This window comes from Pleurodeles waltl, chromosome 2_2 (assembly GCF_031143425.1).
Source record: "Pleurodeles waltl isolate 20211129_DDA chromosome 2_2, aPleWal1.hap1.20221129, whole genome shotgun sequence".
Classification (NCBI taxonomy): domain Eukaryota; kingdom Metazoa; phylum Chordata; class Amphibia; order Caudata; family Salamandridae; genus Pleurodeles; species Pleurodeles waltl.
Genome location: NC_090439.1, coordinates 159278915 through 159294279, shown reverse-complemented (window position 1 = coordinate 159294279; position 15365 = coordinate 159278915). Strand labels below are relative to the sequence as shown.

The window sequence follows — 15365 nt, the reverse complement described above, 5'->3', positions numbered from 1 at the left end:
ACAGCTAGTGTGGCTAAATCCACCCCACCCTCAGAAACTAGAGTAGCTTCAGTGTGGACCCTGATTTGCTCTGGGCACACTGTTGATCCCACTTGGAGACTAGCCATACCAGTGTTACCTGGATGGGAGTTTGGAGTGGAACCTTTCTTGGGACAGGCCTTGTCTCCAGTTTGGTGTCCATGCTGTTTACAGCTATGACACCAGGCCTTTTTGGGATCAAAGTTTTTACCCTTGTACCCATTGTTTTGTGAAGAGGCTCTGGGCCCACCCTCCTGTGCAGGTTTTTGGGGGCCTGTAGAAGACTCTTTACTATTTTTAGTTTTGGTTGTCTCATCACCCTTCTGCTGGGGAGTCTTTGTGACCCCTTTCTTTTGGTCACCCCCTGTTGAAGTCTTGGACACCCTTGTCTTGACCCAATGGTCCGCCTTCTTTCCCAATTCTTGGGGAGAAATTGGTCCTAGGTCTACCAGATGCTGATGCAGTTTATCATTGAAACAATTACTTAACAGGTGTTCTTTCACAAATAAATTGTACAGCCCATCATAATTACTTACACCACTGCCTTGAATCCAACCATCTAGTGTTTTCACTGAGTAGTCAACAAAGTCAACCCAGGTCTGGCTCGAGGATTTTTGAGCCCCCCTGAACCTAATCCTGTACTCCTCAGTGGAGAATCCAAAGCCCTCAATCAGGGTACCCTTCATGAGGTCATAAGATTCTGCATCTTGTCCAGAGAGTGTGAGGAGTCTATCCCTACACTTTCCTGTGAACATTTCCCAAAGGAGAGCACCCCAGTGAGATCTGTTCACTTTTCTGGTTACACAAGCCCTCTCAAAAGCTGTGAACCATTTGGTGATGTCATCACCATCTTCATATTTAGTTACAATCCCTTTGGGGATTTTCAACATGTCAGGAGAATCTCTGACCCTATTTATGTTGCTGCCACCATTGATGGGTCCTAGGCCCATCTCTTGTCTTTCCCTCTCTATGGCTAGGATCTGTCTTTCCAAAGCCAATCTTTTGGCCATCCTGGCTAACTGGATGTCCTCTTCACTGGAGTTATCCTCAGTGATTTCAGAGTTGTTGGTCCCTCCTGTGAGGGAACCAGCATCTCTGACTATTATTTGTGGAGTCAGGGCTTGAGAAGCCCTGCTCTCCCTAAGTAGGACTGGAGGGGGGGAATTTCCCTCCAAGTCACTATCTTCATCCTCTGAGTTGCCATCCTCAGAGGGGTTGGCCTTTTCAAACTCTGCCAAAAGCTCCTGGAGCTGTACTTTGGTAGGTTTGGGGCCCATTGCTATTTTCTTTAGTTTACAGAGTGACCTTAGCTCTCTCATCTGTAGATGGAGGTAAGGTGTGGTGTCGAGTTCCACCACATTCACATCTGTGCTAGACATTATGCTTCTAAAAGTTGGAATACTTTTTAAGAAACTAAAACTGGTTCTAGAATCTAATTCAAACTTTTAACAAACTTTTAAACTCTAAAAGAAATGCTAAACAGGATCTAACACAAGGCCCTAGCAGGTCTTTTAAGAATTTAGAAAACTTTTCAAATTGCAAAAATCAATTTCTAATGACAATTTTGGAATTTGTCGTGTGATCAGGTATTGGCTGAGTAGTCCAGCAAATGCAAAGTCTTGTATCCCACCGCTGATCCACCAATGTAGGAAGTTGGCTCTGTATGTGCTATTTCAAAGTGAGGAATAGCATGCACAGAGTCCAAGGGTTCCCCTTAGAGGTAAAATAGTGGTAAAAATAGATAATACTAATGCTCTATTTTGTGGTAGTGTGGTCGAGCAGTAGGCTTATCCAAGGAGTAGTGTTAAGCATTTGTTGTACATACACATAGACAATAAATGAGGTACACACACTCAGAGACAAATCCAGCCAATAGGTTTTTATATAGAAAAATATCTTTTCTTAGTTTATTTTAAGAACCACAGGTTCAAATTCTACATGTAATATCTCATTCGAAAGGTATTGCAGGTAAGTACTTTAGGAACTTCAAATCATCAAAATTGCATGTATACTGTTAAAGTTATTGACAAATAGCTGTTTTAAAAGTGGACACTTAGTGCAATTTTCACAGTTCCTGGGGGAGGTAAGTTTTTGTTAGTTTTACCAGGTAAGTAAGACACTTACAGGGTTCAGTTCTTGGTCCAAGGTAGCCCACCGTTGGGGGATCAGAGCAACCCCAAAGTCACCACACCAGCAGCTCAGGGCCGGTCAGGTGCAGAGTTCAAAGTGGTGCCCAAAACACATAGGCTAGAATGGAGAGAAGGGGGTGCCCCGGTTCCGGTCTGCTTGCAGGTAAGTACCCGCGTCTTCGGAGGGCAGACCAGGGGGGGTTTTGTAGGGCACCGGGGGGGACACAAGTCCACACAGAAATTTCACCCTCAGCAGCGCGGGGGCGGCCGGGTGCAGTGTAGAAACAAGCGTCGGGTTTTCAATGTTAGTCTATGAGAGATCTCGGGATCTCTTCAGCGCTGCAGGCAGGCAAGGGGGGGATTCCTCGGGGAAACCTCCACTTGGGCGAGGGAGAGGGACTCCTGGGGGTCACTCCTCCAGTGAAAGTTCGGTCCTTCAGGTCCTGGGGGCTGCGGGTGCAGGGTCTCTCCCAGGCGTCGGGACTTTAGGTTCAAGGAGTCGCGGTCAGGGGAAGCCTCGGGATTCCCTCTGCAGGCGGCGCTGTGGGGGCTCAGGGGGGACAGGTTTTGGTACTCACAGTATCAGAGTAGTCCTGGGGTCCCTCCTGAGGTGTTGGATCGCCACCAGCCGAGTCGGGGTCGCCGGGTGCAGTGTTGCAAGTCTCACGCTTCTTGCGGGGGGCTTGCAGGGTTCTTTAAAGTTGCTGGAAACAAAGTTGCAGCTTTTCTTGGAGCAGGTCCGCTGTCCTCGGGAGTTTCTTGTCTTTTCGAAGCAGGGGCAGTCCTCAGAGGATGTCGAGGTCGCTGGTCCCTTTGGAAGGCGTCGCTGGAGCAGGATCTTTGGAAGGCAGGAGACAGGCCGGTGAGTTTCTGGAGCCAAGGCAGTTGTCGTCTTCTGGTCTTCCGCTGCAGGGGTTTTCAGCTGGGCAGTCCTTCTTCTTGTAGTTGCAGGAATCTAATTTTCTAGGGTTCAGGGTAGCCCTTAAATACTAAATTTAAGGGCGTGTTTAGGTCTGGGGGGTTAGTAGCCAATGGCTACTAGCCCTGAGGGTGGGTACACCCTCGTTGTGCCTCCTCCCAAGGGGAGGGGGTCACAATCCTAACCCTATTGGGGGAATCCTCCATCTGCAAGATGGAGGATTTCTAAAAGTTAGAGTCACCTCAGCTCAGGACACCTTAGGGGCTGTCCTGACTGGCCAGTGACTCCTCCTTGTTATTCTCATTATTTTCTCCGGCCTTGCCGCCAAAAGTGGGACCTGGCCGGAGGGGGCGGGCAACTCCACTAGCTGGAGTGTCCTGCTGGGTTGGCACAAAGGAGGTGAGCCTTTGAGGCTCACCGCCAGGTGTGACAATTCCTGCCTGGGAGAGGTGTTAGCATCTCCACCCAGTGCAGGCTTTGTTACTGGCCTCAGAGTGACAAAGGCACTCTCCCCATGGGGCCAGCAACATGTCTCGGTTTGTGGCAGGCTGCTAAAACTAGTCAGCCTACACAGATAGTCGGTTAAGTTTCAGGGGGCACCTCTAAGGTGCCCTCTGTGGTGTATTTTACAATAAAATGTACACTGGCATCAGTGTGCATTTATTGTGCTGAGAAGTTTGATACCAAACTTCCCAGTTTTCAGTGTAGCCATTATGGTGCTGTGGAGTTCGTGTTTGACAGACCCCCAGACCATATACTCTTATGGCTACCCTGTACTTACAATGTCTAAGGTTTTGTTTAGACACTGTAGGGGTACCATGCTCATGCACTGGTACCCTCACCTATGGTATAGTGCACCCTGCCTTAGGGCTGTAAGGCCTGCTAGAGGGGTGTCTTACCTATACTGCATAGGCAGTGAGAGGCTGGCATGGCACCCTGAGGGGAGTGCCATGTCGACTTACTCGTTTTGTCCTCACTAGCACACACAAGCTGGCAAGCAGTGTGTCTGTGCTGAGTGAGAGGTCTCCAGGGTGGCATAAGACATGCTGCAGCCCTTAGAGACCTTCCTTGGCATCAGGGCCCTTGGTACTAGAAGTACCAGTTACAAGGGACTTATCTGGATGCCAGGGTCTGCCAATTGTGGATACAAAAGTACAGGTTAGGGAAAGAACACTGGTGCTGGGGCCTGGTTAGCAGGCCTCAGCACACTTTCAATTGTAAACATAGCATCAGCAAAGGCAAAAAGTCAGGGGGCAACCATGCCAAGGAGGCATTTCCTTACATGGATACAAAAGTACAGGTTAGGGAAAGAACACTGGTGCTGGGGCCTGGTTAGCAGGCCTCAGCACACTTTCAATTGTAAACATAGCATCAGCAAAGGCAAAAAGTCAGGGGGCAACCATGCCAAGGAGGCATTTCCTTACAGGTTGGCTTTTTCAAACTCTGCCAAAAGCTCCTGGAGCTGTTGTTTGGAGGGTCTTGAGCCAATTGTGATTTTCTTTATTTTGCAAAGTGACCTTAGCTCCCTCATCTTAAGATGGAGGTAAGGTGTGAGGTCGAGTTCCTCCACATTCACATCTGCACCAGGCATTATGTTTCTAAAAGTTGGAATACTTTTTAAGAATCTAAAACTAGTTCTAGAATCTAATTCAAACTTTCACAAAACTTTTAAACTCTAAAAGAAATGCTAACAGGGACTAACACAAAGCCCTATCAGGACTTTTAAGAATTTAGAAAAATAGTTCAAATTGCAAAAAACAATTTCTAATGACAATTTTGTGGAATTTGTCGTGTGATCAGGTATTGGCTGAGTAGTCCAGCAAATGCAAAGTCTTGTACCCCACCGCTGATCCACCAATGCAGGAAGTTGGCTCTGTATGCACTATTTCAAAGTAAGGAATAGTATGCACAGAGTCCAAGGGTTCCCCTTAGAGGTAAGATAGTGGCAAAAAGAGATAATACTAATGCTCTATTTTGTGGTAGTGTGGTCGAGCAGTAGGCTTATCAAAGGAGTAGTGTTAAGCATTTGTTGTACATACACACAGGCAATAAATGAGAAACACACACTGTGACAATTCCAGGCCAGTAGGTTTTTGTATAGAAAAATATCTTTTCTTAGTTTATTTTAAGAACCACAGGTTCAAATTCTACATGTAATACTTTGCATGAAAGGTATTGCAGGTAAGTACTTTAGGAACTTTGAATAATCACAATAGCATATATACTTTTCAAATAAAACACATATAGCTATTTTAAAACTAGACAGTGCAATTTTCACAGTTCCTAGGGGAGGTAAGTAATTGTTAGTTCTTGCAGGTAAGTAAACCACCTACGTGGTTCAAGTTTGGGTCCAAGGTAGCCCACCGTTGGGGGTTCAGAGCAACCCCAAAGTTACCACACCAGCAGCTCAGGGCCGGTCAGGTGCAGAGTTCAAAGTGGTGCCCAAAACACATAGGCTAGAATGGAGAGAAGGGGGTGCCCCGGTTCCGGTCTGCTTGCAGGTAAGTACCTGCGTCTTCGGAGGGCAGACCAGGGGGGGTTTTGGAGGGCACCGGGGGGGGACACAAGTTAGCAAAGAAAGTACACCCTCAGCAGCACGGAGGCGGCCGGGTGCAGTGTGCAAACACACGTCGGGTTTTCAGTTGGAATCAATGGGAGACCAAGGGGTCTCTTCAGCGATGCAGTCAAGGGGGGGGCTCCTCGAGGTAGCCACCACCTGGGCAAGGGAGAGGGCCTCCTGGGGGTCACTCCTGCACTGGAGTTCCGTTCCTTCAGGTGCTGGGGGCTGCGGGTGCAGGGTCTTTTCCATCCGTCTGGTTTTCAGAGTCAGGCAGTCGCGGTCAGGGGGAGCCCGGGGATTCCCTCTGCAGGCGTCGCTGTGGGGGCTCAGGGGGGACAACTTTGGTTACTCACAGTCTCGGAGTCGCCGGAGGGTCCTCCCTGAGGTGTTGGTTCTCCACCAGCCGAGTCGGGGTCGCCGGGTGCAGTGGAAACAAGGTTGCAGTCTTGGGTGAACAGGGCCGCTGTTCTCTGGAGTTTCTTGGTCCTTTTAGAGCAGGGCAGTCCTCTGAGGATTCAGAGGTCGCTGGTCCTGGGGAAAGCGTCGCTGGAGCAGTTTTCTTCCGAAGGGGGGAGACAGGCCGGTAGAGCTGGGGCCAAAGCAGTTGGTGTCTCCGTCTTCTCTGCAGGGTTTTTCAGCTCAGCAGTCCTCTTCTTCTTAGGTTGCAGGAATCTAGTTTCCTAGGTTCTGGGGAGCCCCTAAATACTGAATTTAGGGTAGTGTTTAGGTCTGGGAGGGCAGTAGCCAATGGCTACTGTCCTTTAGGCTGGCTACACCCTCTTTGTGCCTCCTCCCTGAGGGGAGGGGGGCACATCCCTATTCCTATTGGGGGAATCCTCCATCTGCAAGATGGAGGATTTCTAAAAGTCAGTCACCTCAGCTCAGGACACCTTAGGGGCTGTCCTGACTGGCCAGTGACTCCTCCTTGTTTTTCTCATTATCTCTCCTGGACTTGCCGCCAAAAGTGGGGCCTGTGTCCAGGGGGCGGGCATCTCCACTAGCTGGAGTGCCCTGGGGCATTGTAACACGAAGCTTGAGCCTTTGAAGCTCACTGCTAGGTGTTACAGTTCCTGCAGGGGGGAGGTGTGAAGCACCTCCACCCAGAGCAGGCTTTGTTTCTGTCCTCAGAGAGCACAAAGGCTCTCACCGCATGGGGTCAGAAACTCGTCTCTCAGCAGCAGGCTGGCACAGACCAGTCAGTCCTGCACTGAACAATTGGGTAAAATACAGGGGGCATCTCTAAGATGCCCTCTGTGTGCATTTTTTAATAAATCCAACACTGGCATCAGTGTGGGTTTATTATTCTGAGAAGTTTGATACCAAACTTCCCAGTATTCAGTGTAGCCATTATGGAGCTGTGGAGTTCGTTTTTGACAGACTCCCAGACCATATACTCTTATGGCTACCCTGCACTTACAATGTCCAAGGTTTTGCTTAGACACTGTAGGGGCATAGTGCTCATGCACCTATGCCCTCACCTGTGGTATAGTGCACCCTGCCTTAGGGCTGTAAGGCCTGCTAGAGGGGTGACTTACCTATGCCACAGGCAGTGTGAGGTTGGCATGGCACCCTGAGGGGAGTGCCATGTCGACTTAGTCATTTTCTCCCCACCAGCACACACAGGCTGGCAAGCAGTGTCTGTGCTGAGTGAGGGGTCCCTAGGGTGGGATAAGACATGCTGCAGCCCTTAGAGACCTTCCCTGGCATCAGGGCCCTTGGTACCAGGGGTACCAGTTACAAGGGACTTACCTGGGTGCCAGGGTTGTGCCAATTGTGGAGACAATGGTACATTTTAGGTGAAAGAACACTGGTGCTGGGGCCTGGTTAGCAGGGTCCCAGCACACTTCTCAGTCAAGTCAGCATCAGTATCAGGCAAAAAGTGGGGGGTAACTGCAACAGGGAGCCATTTCTTTACACTTGTTAATGGGTTTAGACCGTCGTGAGACAGGTTAGTTTTACCCTACTGATGATGTGTTGTTGCAATAGTAATCCTGCTCAGTACGAGAGGAACCGCAGGTTCAGACATTTGGTGTATGTGGTTGGCTGAGGAGCCAATGGGGCGAAGCTACCATCTGTGGGATTATGACTGAACGCCTCCAAGTCAGAATCCCCCCTAAACCGTAACGATACCGCAGTGCTGTGGAGCCTCGGTTGGCCTGGGATAGCCGGCCTCTTGGGCCGGTGCGTAGAGCCGCTCGCTTGGGGACCGGAGCGCGGACGGTAGGGGGCCGCCTCCGTCGCCCTTAGTGCACTGCATGTTCGTGGGGCACCCGGTGCTAAATCATTCGTAGACTACCTGATTCTGGGTCAGGGTTTCGTAAGTAGCAGAGCAGCTACCTCGCTGCGATCCATTGAAAGTCATCCTCTGCTTGTTAATACCTTGGGGATGAATAATAAATATTAACAAGGGAGATTTTAACTTTGTCGTGGGTTGAAATGGCAAAGAAAGTGGAGTTAGCAGTCCAAAAAACACTCTTTCAGTTTACAATGGCAGCCTAGAGGCAGGCTTCCCTTTCATTGTTGTGGTGGCACGAGTGGCTCAATCAACAAGTGACGTTTTAACTTACAGACCTTAGGTAAACATAGTACCATATACTAGGGATTTACAGGTAAGTTAACTTACTTCAGTTGGGTGTCACTCATTTGTACAAAGACATTTTAAGGTTTAGAGCAGTGGTTCCCAAGGGGGTCCGTGACTGCCTAGAAAATTAAATAATATTCACAGATTAGGTCCCTATCGTTCAGTAATGGGGGGGGTCGTTTCCAGATTCCAGTAATGATTCAGTGGGGGTCTCCGAGTTCCAGTAATGATAAAATGGGGGTCCACAGAGGTCAAAGGGTTGGGTGCCACTGGTCTAGAGCACTAGACCTGGTTAGCTGGTCCCTGTGCATTTTCTGAGTTGAAAGCCAAGAGCATTAGCCCAAAGGTTTGGGGGAGATAATGCAAAAAGAGGCATTTCTTCAGTGTTCCTGTACAACAATTTTCATATGTCTTAGTGGTATGGTTGGAGGGCTGTTAACTCACGTGGTTTACTTTTAGGCAACTGATGTACCTACCAATTCTTTGAGTGATTTATTTTCTTAATGCCTGACATTTCTACAAACCAAATTGTTCATGAAAATAAAGTTCTTTAGAAGTTGTTTTCCTGGTGTGAGGTAACTGATTTGTGTAACAAATTAGTGATTCTACGCGCTTTTGGTGTGCGTGCAGCAATAAATGTAATTTGACATTTGTAAAAATGTTTTGTATTTTGTGATTGTATTGCCAGAAATGTTTTGGATAAATGTAGCTTTTCACAGAAAGTATATTTTCTTTACAGAATGAAACATTGAAAACTAAAGCTCTCCAATCGTTGGTATGTATCCATTTTTCCAACTTTTAGCAAGCGTTATAAGTAACAAATGGATTTGAGATAAGAAGTCTAATTTCTTCTCATTAACTTGCAGCAAACGTTTGTTTTGTCTTGGACATAAATGTTACATTCAGTGATGGCTTAAGATAAGTTTCCAGTTTTTGTTTTGTCAGGCACAGAAAACATTTTAGTGATTTCACTAGCATCATGCAATTGAAAAATTCACAAATAAGATGTATACATGTATTATTCAAATTGTTTTACTAAATAGCTTACCAAGATTGGGTGGAAAAACAACATAAGGATTTTTTCAGTAGTAAATATCTCTTAACAATTTTAGTTTCCCTACTCCAAAAACCTTAAACGCTTTCAAGATCACAGCTAATATCTAGTTGGTCTCCTTCCACAGCTCTCTCCTCTGTTACTCTGTGGCTGTAATTGAACCATTAGAGAAAGCAGCGTGACAAAATAACTATATTATAAGCATTGTGTACAGAGACCATCTTTTTCCCGGCAAGGTGGGATTTCAAGCACACAATAGTGCTGATACTTCATTTTCAATGAAGGCTGTAAGGCATGATGTAGGGCTGACTTGCATACAGTGTTGGAGGACAGAGTCTGGCTAGCAGTGCAGGACTGCTCTGCCAGTCTTCAGCGGCCGACTGGAGAACCTCTTTTACTTGTGGAGCCACCCTGGATGTCCCCAAGTGCTGTAATCCCTGGGGTGCCCCGCTAACTTACATGCCCTGGATACCAGGGTACCATATAGTAGAGATTTACTGGTAAGTTAGCCATTTCCAATTGGGTACAGCCAATTCGATGTTCACTTTAGGGTATGGACACTGAGATCTGATCAGCAGGTCTCAATGCACTCTGAATCGAAAGACCAACAGCAGTAGTCGGACAACTTATGGGTTGACCATATAAAAAGAGCCATTTCTTTACAGCAACCGAAGGAACACAACCTCAGTGACAATACACCTCTCGGGAAGGCAGAACACAGAGGCAGACACTGAGCAGACAAGAAAGCACCTCCCATGAATTGGATATGAAGCTGGAGGTACTGAACAGTATATGTAGACAATGGGGTACACCATTCTAAAGAATGGACTGGTTTACAAGTCCGTAAAATTTAAAATACCAACACTTCACAGTAGCTTCCTACACCACCAATCGATGTTGATAGTCTGGTCGGTGAGATTTGCGTACTCCTTTCCATAGATTTCCTTGATCCCAAGGTACTGGACAAGGCCAGACAACTGGGAACATCACTTATACTCGTATGCAAAATGGAAGAGTGATGCCCAGAAGTAACCACACCTGAATACCTAGGGTTTGGACACTTAAAGAGTTGCCCACAGAACAGTGGAAATCCTGAGGAAGGCTAGAAAGCTAGGCTCTAGGAAGTGCCACACGTTTAGTTGGAGCAGATGCATCCACTGGTGCGGGAACAGCCAAAATATGGACGTCAAGGACTGGGCATGTTACAGTACTCACACCTCACCCACCTACTGGACAGCAGCCTGGCCTACGCATCACTAAAGGCCCTTCTAGTTGCCATAGAAGCCTACACCAGAGGAGCAACTGCCAACAGTCTGTTCTCGCTCCTAGTGGTGGAAAGATTTCTGGAATGATCAAAGTAGTGCTACCAAGGGCCGAACCAGTACATATGTTGACCCTGAACACAGTACTCCCAAAACTGATAACAGAGCTATTTGAGCCAATGCATAACATGGAGCTGAAGTTCTGATATTTAAAAACAGCATTCCTAATAGCAATCGCATCTGTTGGGAGAGTCAGTGAGTTACAAGTACTGGCAATCCAGGAACCATACTTTCAAATCCACAAGGACATTGTCTCGCAAACAAACCCTTAATTTCTGCCCAAACTGGTATCACAATTCCATGTCGACCAGGTATCGAACTACAGGCCTTTTTCCAGGATCCAGTGTCGCAAGAGCACTCCTGTATTACCAACAAAGGCAATTAAAAAAGGGAGCCAACTCGGTCTCCTTTGCCAGAGTGAGCAAGGGTAACACAAGGGACAGTCACACATTGGGTAGTGAAAACAATACAGATCTTCTACAGAAGGGCAGGAAAAACTATCCACATGCCCCATGGCACTCTCAAACAGGAAAAATGGTGCAACCCTAGGGTTCCAAGCAAATGTACCCATTGGTGACACCTGCATGGCTGCTACTTGGTCATTCCCACACACCTTCACAAAACATGACTCCATGGACAATAAGATTTTTTTTAAAAGGAGGCACAGAGTGCTACAACACTTGTTTGCCAACGCCCCCACATTTCAACCCAGCCTTTCCAAGAAACCAAACCACTCTACGTATTCAGATGAATCCTAAAAAGGATTCATGCTGCAAAACAAATGGATATTTGAGTAGTTTTGGAGCCTGAAGAGTTTTCTTGATTCACTTTCCGCCTTCCCGAAAATAGGGGTAAGTGCAAACAGGCGCTTCAAAACTAGGAAAGCTTCAAGCACATCAGAATCCAGGAGAAATAAGAATCTGAAGATTCTGACGTCATAGAGGGGATGAACTTAGCAGCAAATTGTGGTCGACACACAATCAAAACAAAGGGAGAGAGCAGGAGGACAAATTTAATTCCCGACCCAACCGCTAGATTACGGAATAGATGCACAACATGTGAATCCCAAAACCTCTTAACCCCTTCTGTGCCAAGGACATAATGGTTATGTCCCGCGGCACAGTGCACCTATGCTGAGGCCATAACCATTACGTCCCGGCACTGGAGCATGGGGAGAGTGCTAGTCCATTGCAGATTGTATGTGTTGATGGGGAGAAAATGGCAAAGTCGACATTGCATCCCCCTCAGGATGCCATGCACACATAATACTGCCTGTGGAATAGGTAAGTCACCCTAAGGCAGGGTGCACTATGCCACAAGTGAGGGCATAGCTGCATGAGCAATATGCCCCTACAGCATCTAAGTCCATTCTTGGACATTGTAATTAGAGTGTGGCCATATTATGTGTAGGGTCTGGGAGTTTGTCAAAACAAACTCCACAGTTCCATAATGGCTACACTGGGAAGTTTGGTATCAAACTTCTCAGACTTATAAACCCACACTGATGCCAGATTTATTTAAAAAATGCACACAGAGGGCATCTTAAAGATGCCCCCTGTATTGTACCCAAGCCTTCAGTGCAGGACTGACTGGTCTGTGCCAGCCTGCCACTGAGGGATATGTTTCTGACGTCCTGGGCTAAGAGCCTTTGTGCTCTCTGAAGCCAGAAACAAGGCCTGCATTGGGTGGCGGTGCTTCACACCTCCCTCCTGCAGGAACTGTAACACCTAGCAGTGAGCCTCAAAGGCTCAGGCTTTGTGTTACAATGCCCCAGGGCACCCCAGCTAGTGGAGATTGCCCCGCCCCACCCTGCCCCCCAAGCAAAGCCCCCAATTATGGTGGCAAGTCCGGAGAGAGAATGAGGAAAACAAGGAGGAGTCACCCCCTCAGCCAGGTCCACCCCTAAGGTGACCCCCTCCTTGGAAAATCCTCTATCTTTTTTGGGAGGATTTAGCCCAATAGGGATAGGAATGTGCTCCCCTCCCCCAAAGGGAGGGAGCACAAGGAGGGTGTAGCAACTAAGGACAGTAGCCATTGGCTACTGCCCTGTGACCCTAACACACCCTAAATTCAGTATTTAGGGCCGACCCTGAACCCAGGATTTTAGATTCCGGACGACCTAACAAGGACTGCTGACCTGAAAATCCTGCAGAGAAGGAGATGACGACAACTGTCTTGGCCCCAGCCCTACCGGCCTGTCTCCAGATTCAAAGAACCTGCAAAAGCGAAACATCTAGCAGGTCCAGCAACCTCTGCCGACTCAGAGGACTGCCCTGTAAACCCAAAGGACCAAGAAACTCCAGTGGACAGAAACTCTGTCAAAAGCAACAAAGAAGAAACCATCTTTAAAGGGACTCTCACCTCACTCCTGAAGCATGAGTCCCCAACACTCTGCACCTGACTCCCCCGGCCCGTGTCCAGAGAAACCAACACTGCAGCGAGGACCTCCAGGTGACTCCCATGGTGTGTCCGCCCTGAGTCAACCACCCTGCACCCCTAAGGTGACGCCTGCAGAGAGAATCTAGAGGATCCCCCTGACAACGACTGCCTGGTAACAAAGAACCCGACGCCTGGAAGAAGCACTGCACCCATAGCCCCCAGGCACGAAAGAAACCAACTAACGGTGCTGGAGTGACCAGCAGGCGGCCCTCATCTTTGCCCAGCCAGTGGCTGGCCTGAGAAGCCCCCCTATGCCCTGCCTGCATCGCCAGAGTGACCCCCGGGTCCTTCCATTGATTTTAAACCCCAAACCAGATGCCTTGTTTGCACACTGCATTAGGCCGCCCCTGTGCCGCTCTGGGTGTATTTTGTGTGCCTAGTTGGGACCCCTCTCCCCAGTGCTCTACAAACCCCCCCCCCTGGTCTGTTACCCGAGGACGCAGGTACTTTCCTGCTTGCAGACTAAGACCAGTGCACCCCTAGTCCTCCATAGGCGCCTATGCCAATTGGGCACCTCTTCGACCTCTGCACCTGACTGGCCCAGTGTTGCTAGTGCTAGGTGTTTGGGGTTAACTTGAACCCCCAATGTTGGGCTGCCTATGCCCCAGAGACTGAACTTGTAAGTGCTTTACTTACCTGACAAACTAACCTTTACTTACCTCCCCCAGGAACTGTTGAATTTTGCACTGTCCACTTTTAAAATAGCTTATTGCCATTTTATGCCAAACTGTGTACATTACGGTTTTCATTCAAAGTTCTATATTTACCTATGCCAAGTACCTTACAATGTATGTACTTACTTGAATTCTGAATCTTGTAGTTCTAAAATAAATTACGAAAATATTTCTCTATATAAAAACCTATTGACCTGGTGTAGGAAGTTGGCTCTGTGCATGCTATTCCTTACTTTGAAATAGCACATACAGAGTCCAAGGGTTCCCCTTAGAGGTAAAATAGTGGTAAAAAGAGATAATACTAATGCTCTATTTTGTGGTAGTGTGGTCGAGCAGTAGGCTTATCCAAGGAGTAGTGTTAAGCATTTGTTGTACATACACATAGACAATAAATGAGGTACACACACTCAGAGACAAATCCAGCCAATAGGTTTTGTTATAGAAAAATATCTTTTCTTAGTTTATTTTAAGAACCACAGGTTCAAATTTAACATGTAATATCTTGTTTGAAAGGTATTGCAGGTAAGTACATTAGGAACTTTGAATCATTTCAATTGCATGTATACTTTTCAAGTTATTCACAAATAGCTATTTTAAAAGTGGACACAGTGCAATTTTCACAGTTCCTGGGGGAGGTAAGTTTTTGTTAGTTTTACCCGGTAAGTACGACACTTACAGGGTTCAGTTCTTGGTCCAAGGTAGCCCACCGTTGGGGGTTCAGAGCAACCCCAAAGTTACCACACCAGCAGCTCAGGGCCGGTCAGGTGCAGAGTTCAAAGTGGTGCCCAAAACGCATAGGCTTCAATAGAGAGAAGAGGGTGCCCCGGTTCCAGTCTGCCAGCAGGTAAGTACCCGCGTCTTCGGAGGGCAGAGCAGGGGGGTTTTGTAGGGCACCGGGGGGGGACACAAGCCCACACAGAAATTTCACCCTCAGCGGCGCGGGGGCGGCCGGGTGCAGTGTTAGAACAAGCGTCGGGTTCGCAATGGAAGTCAATGAGAGATCAAGGGATCTCTTCAGCGCTGCAGGCAGGCAAGGGGGGGCTTCCTCAGGGAAACCTCCACTTGGGCAAGGGAGAGGGACTCCTGGGGGTCACTTCTGCAGTGAAAGTCCGGTCCTTCAGGTCCTGGGGGCTGCGGGTGCAGGGTCTTTTCCAGGCGTCGGGACTTAGGTTTCAGAGAGTCGCGGTCAGGGGAAGCCTCGGGATTCCCTCTGGAGGCGGCGCTGTGGGGGCTCAGGGGGGACAGGTTTTGGTACTCACAGTCGTAGAGTAGTCCGGGGTCCTCCCTGAGGTGTTGGTTCTCCACCAGCCGAGTCGGGGTCGCCGGGTGCAGTGTTGCAAGTCTCACGCTTCTTGCGGGGAGATTGCAGGGTTCTTTAAAGCTGCTCCTTTGGATAAAGTTGCAGTCTTTTTGGAGCAGGTCCGCTGTCCTCGGGAGTTTCTTGTCGTCGTCGAAGCAGGGCAGTCCTCAGAGGATTCAGAGGTCGCTGGTCCCTTTGGAAGGCGTCGCTGGAGCAGAGTTCTTGGGAAGGCAGGAGACAGGCCGGTGAGTTTCTGGAGCCAAGGCAGTTGTTGTCTTCTGGTCTTCCTCTGCAGGGGTTTTCAGCTAGGCAGTCCTTCTTCTTGTTGTTGCAGGAATCTAATTTTCTAGGGTTCAGGGTAGCCCTTAA

The 15365-nt window shown here is 48.2% G+C and overlaps 1 protein-coding gene across 5 annotated transcripts in view; it reads left to right on the top strand.

Moving 5' to 3' along the window:
* The window catches only part of LOC138281115 (uncharacterized), a 415049-nt gene that overhangs the window by 159841 nt on the left and 239843 nt on the right, over positions 1-15365 (top strand). For all 5 annotated transcript variants that reach the window (XM_069219553.1, XM_069219552.1, XM_069219551.1 and 2 more), the window contains exon 11: positions 8947-8982. In XM_069219553.1, coding sequence (XP_069075654.1) covers positions 8947-8982 — 36 coding nt within the window. The remainder of the gene's footprint in view (positions 1-8946; positions 8983-15365) is intronic.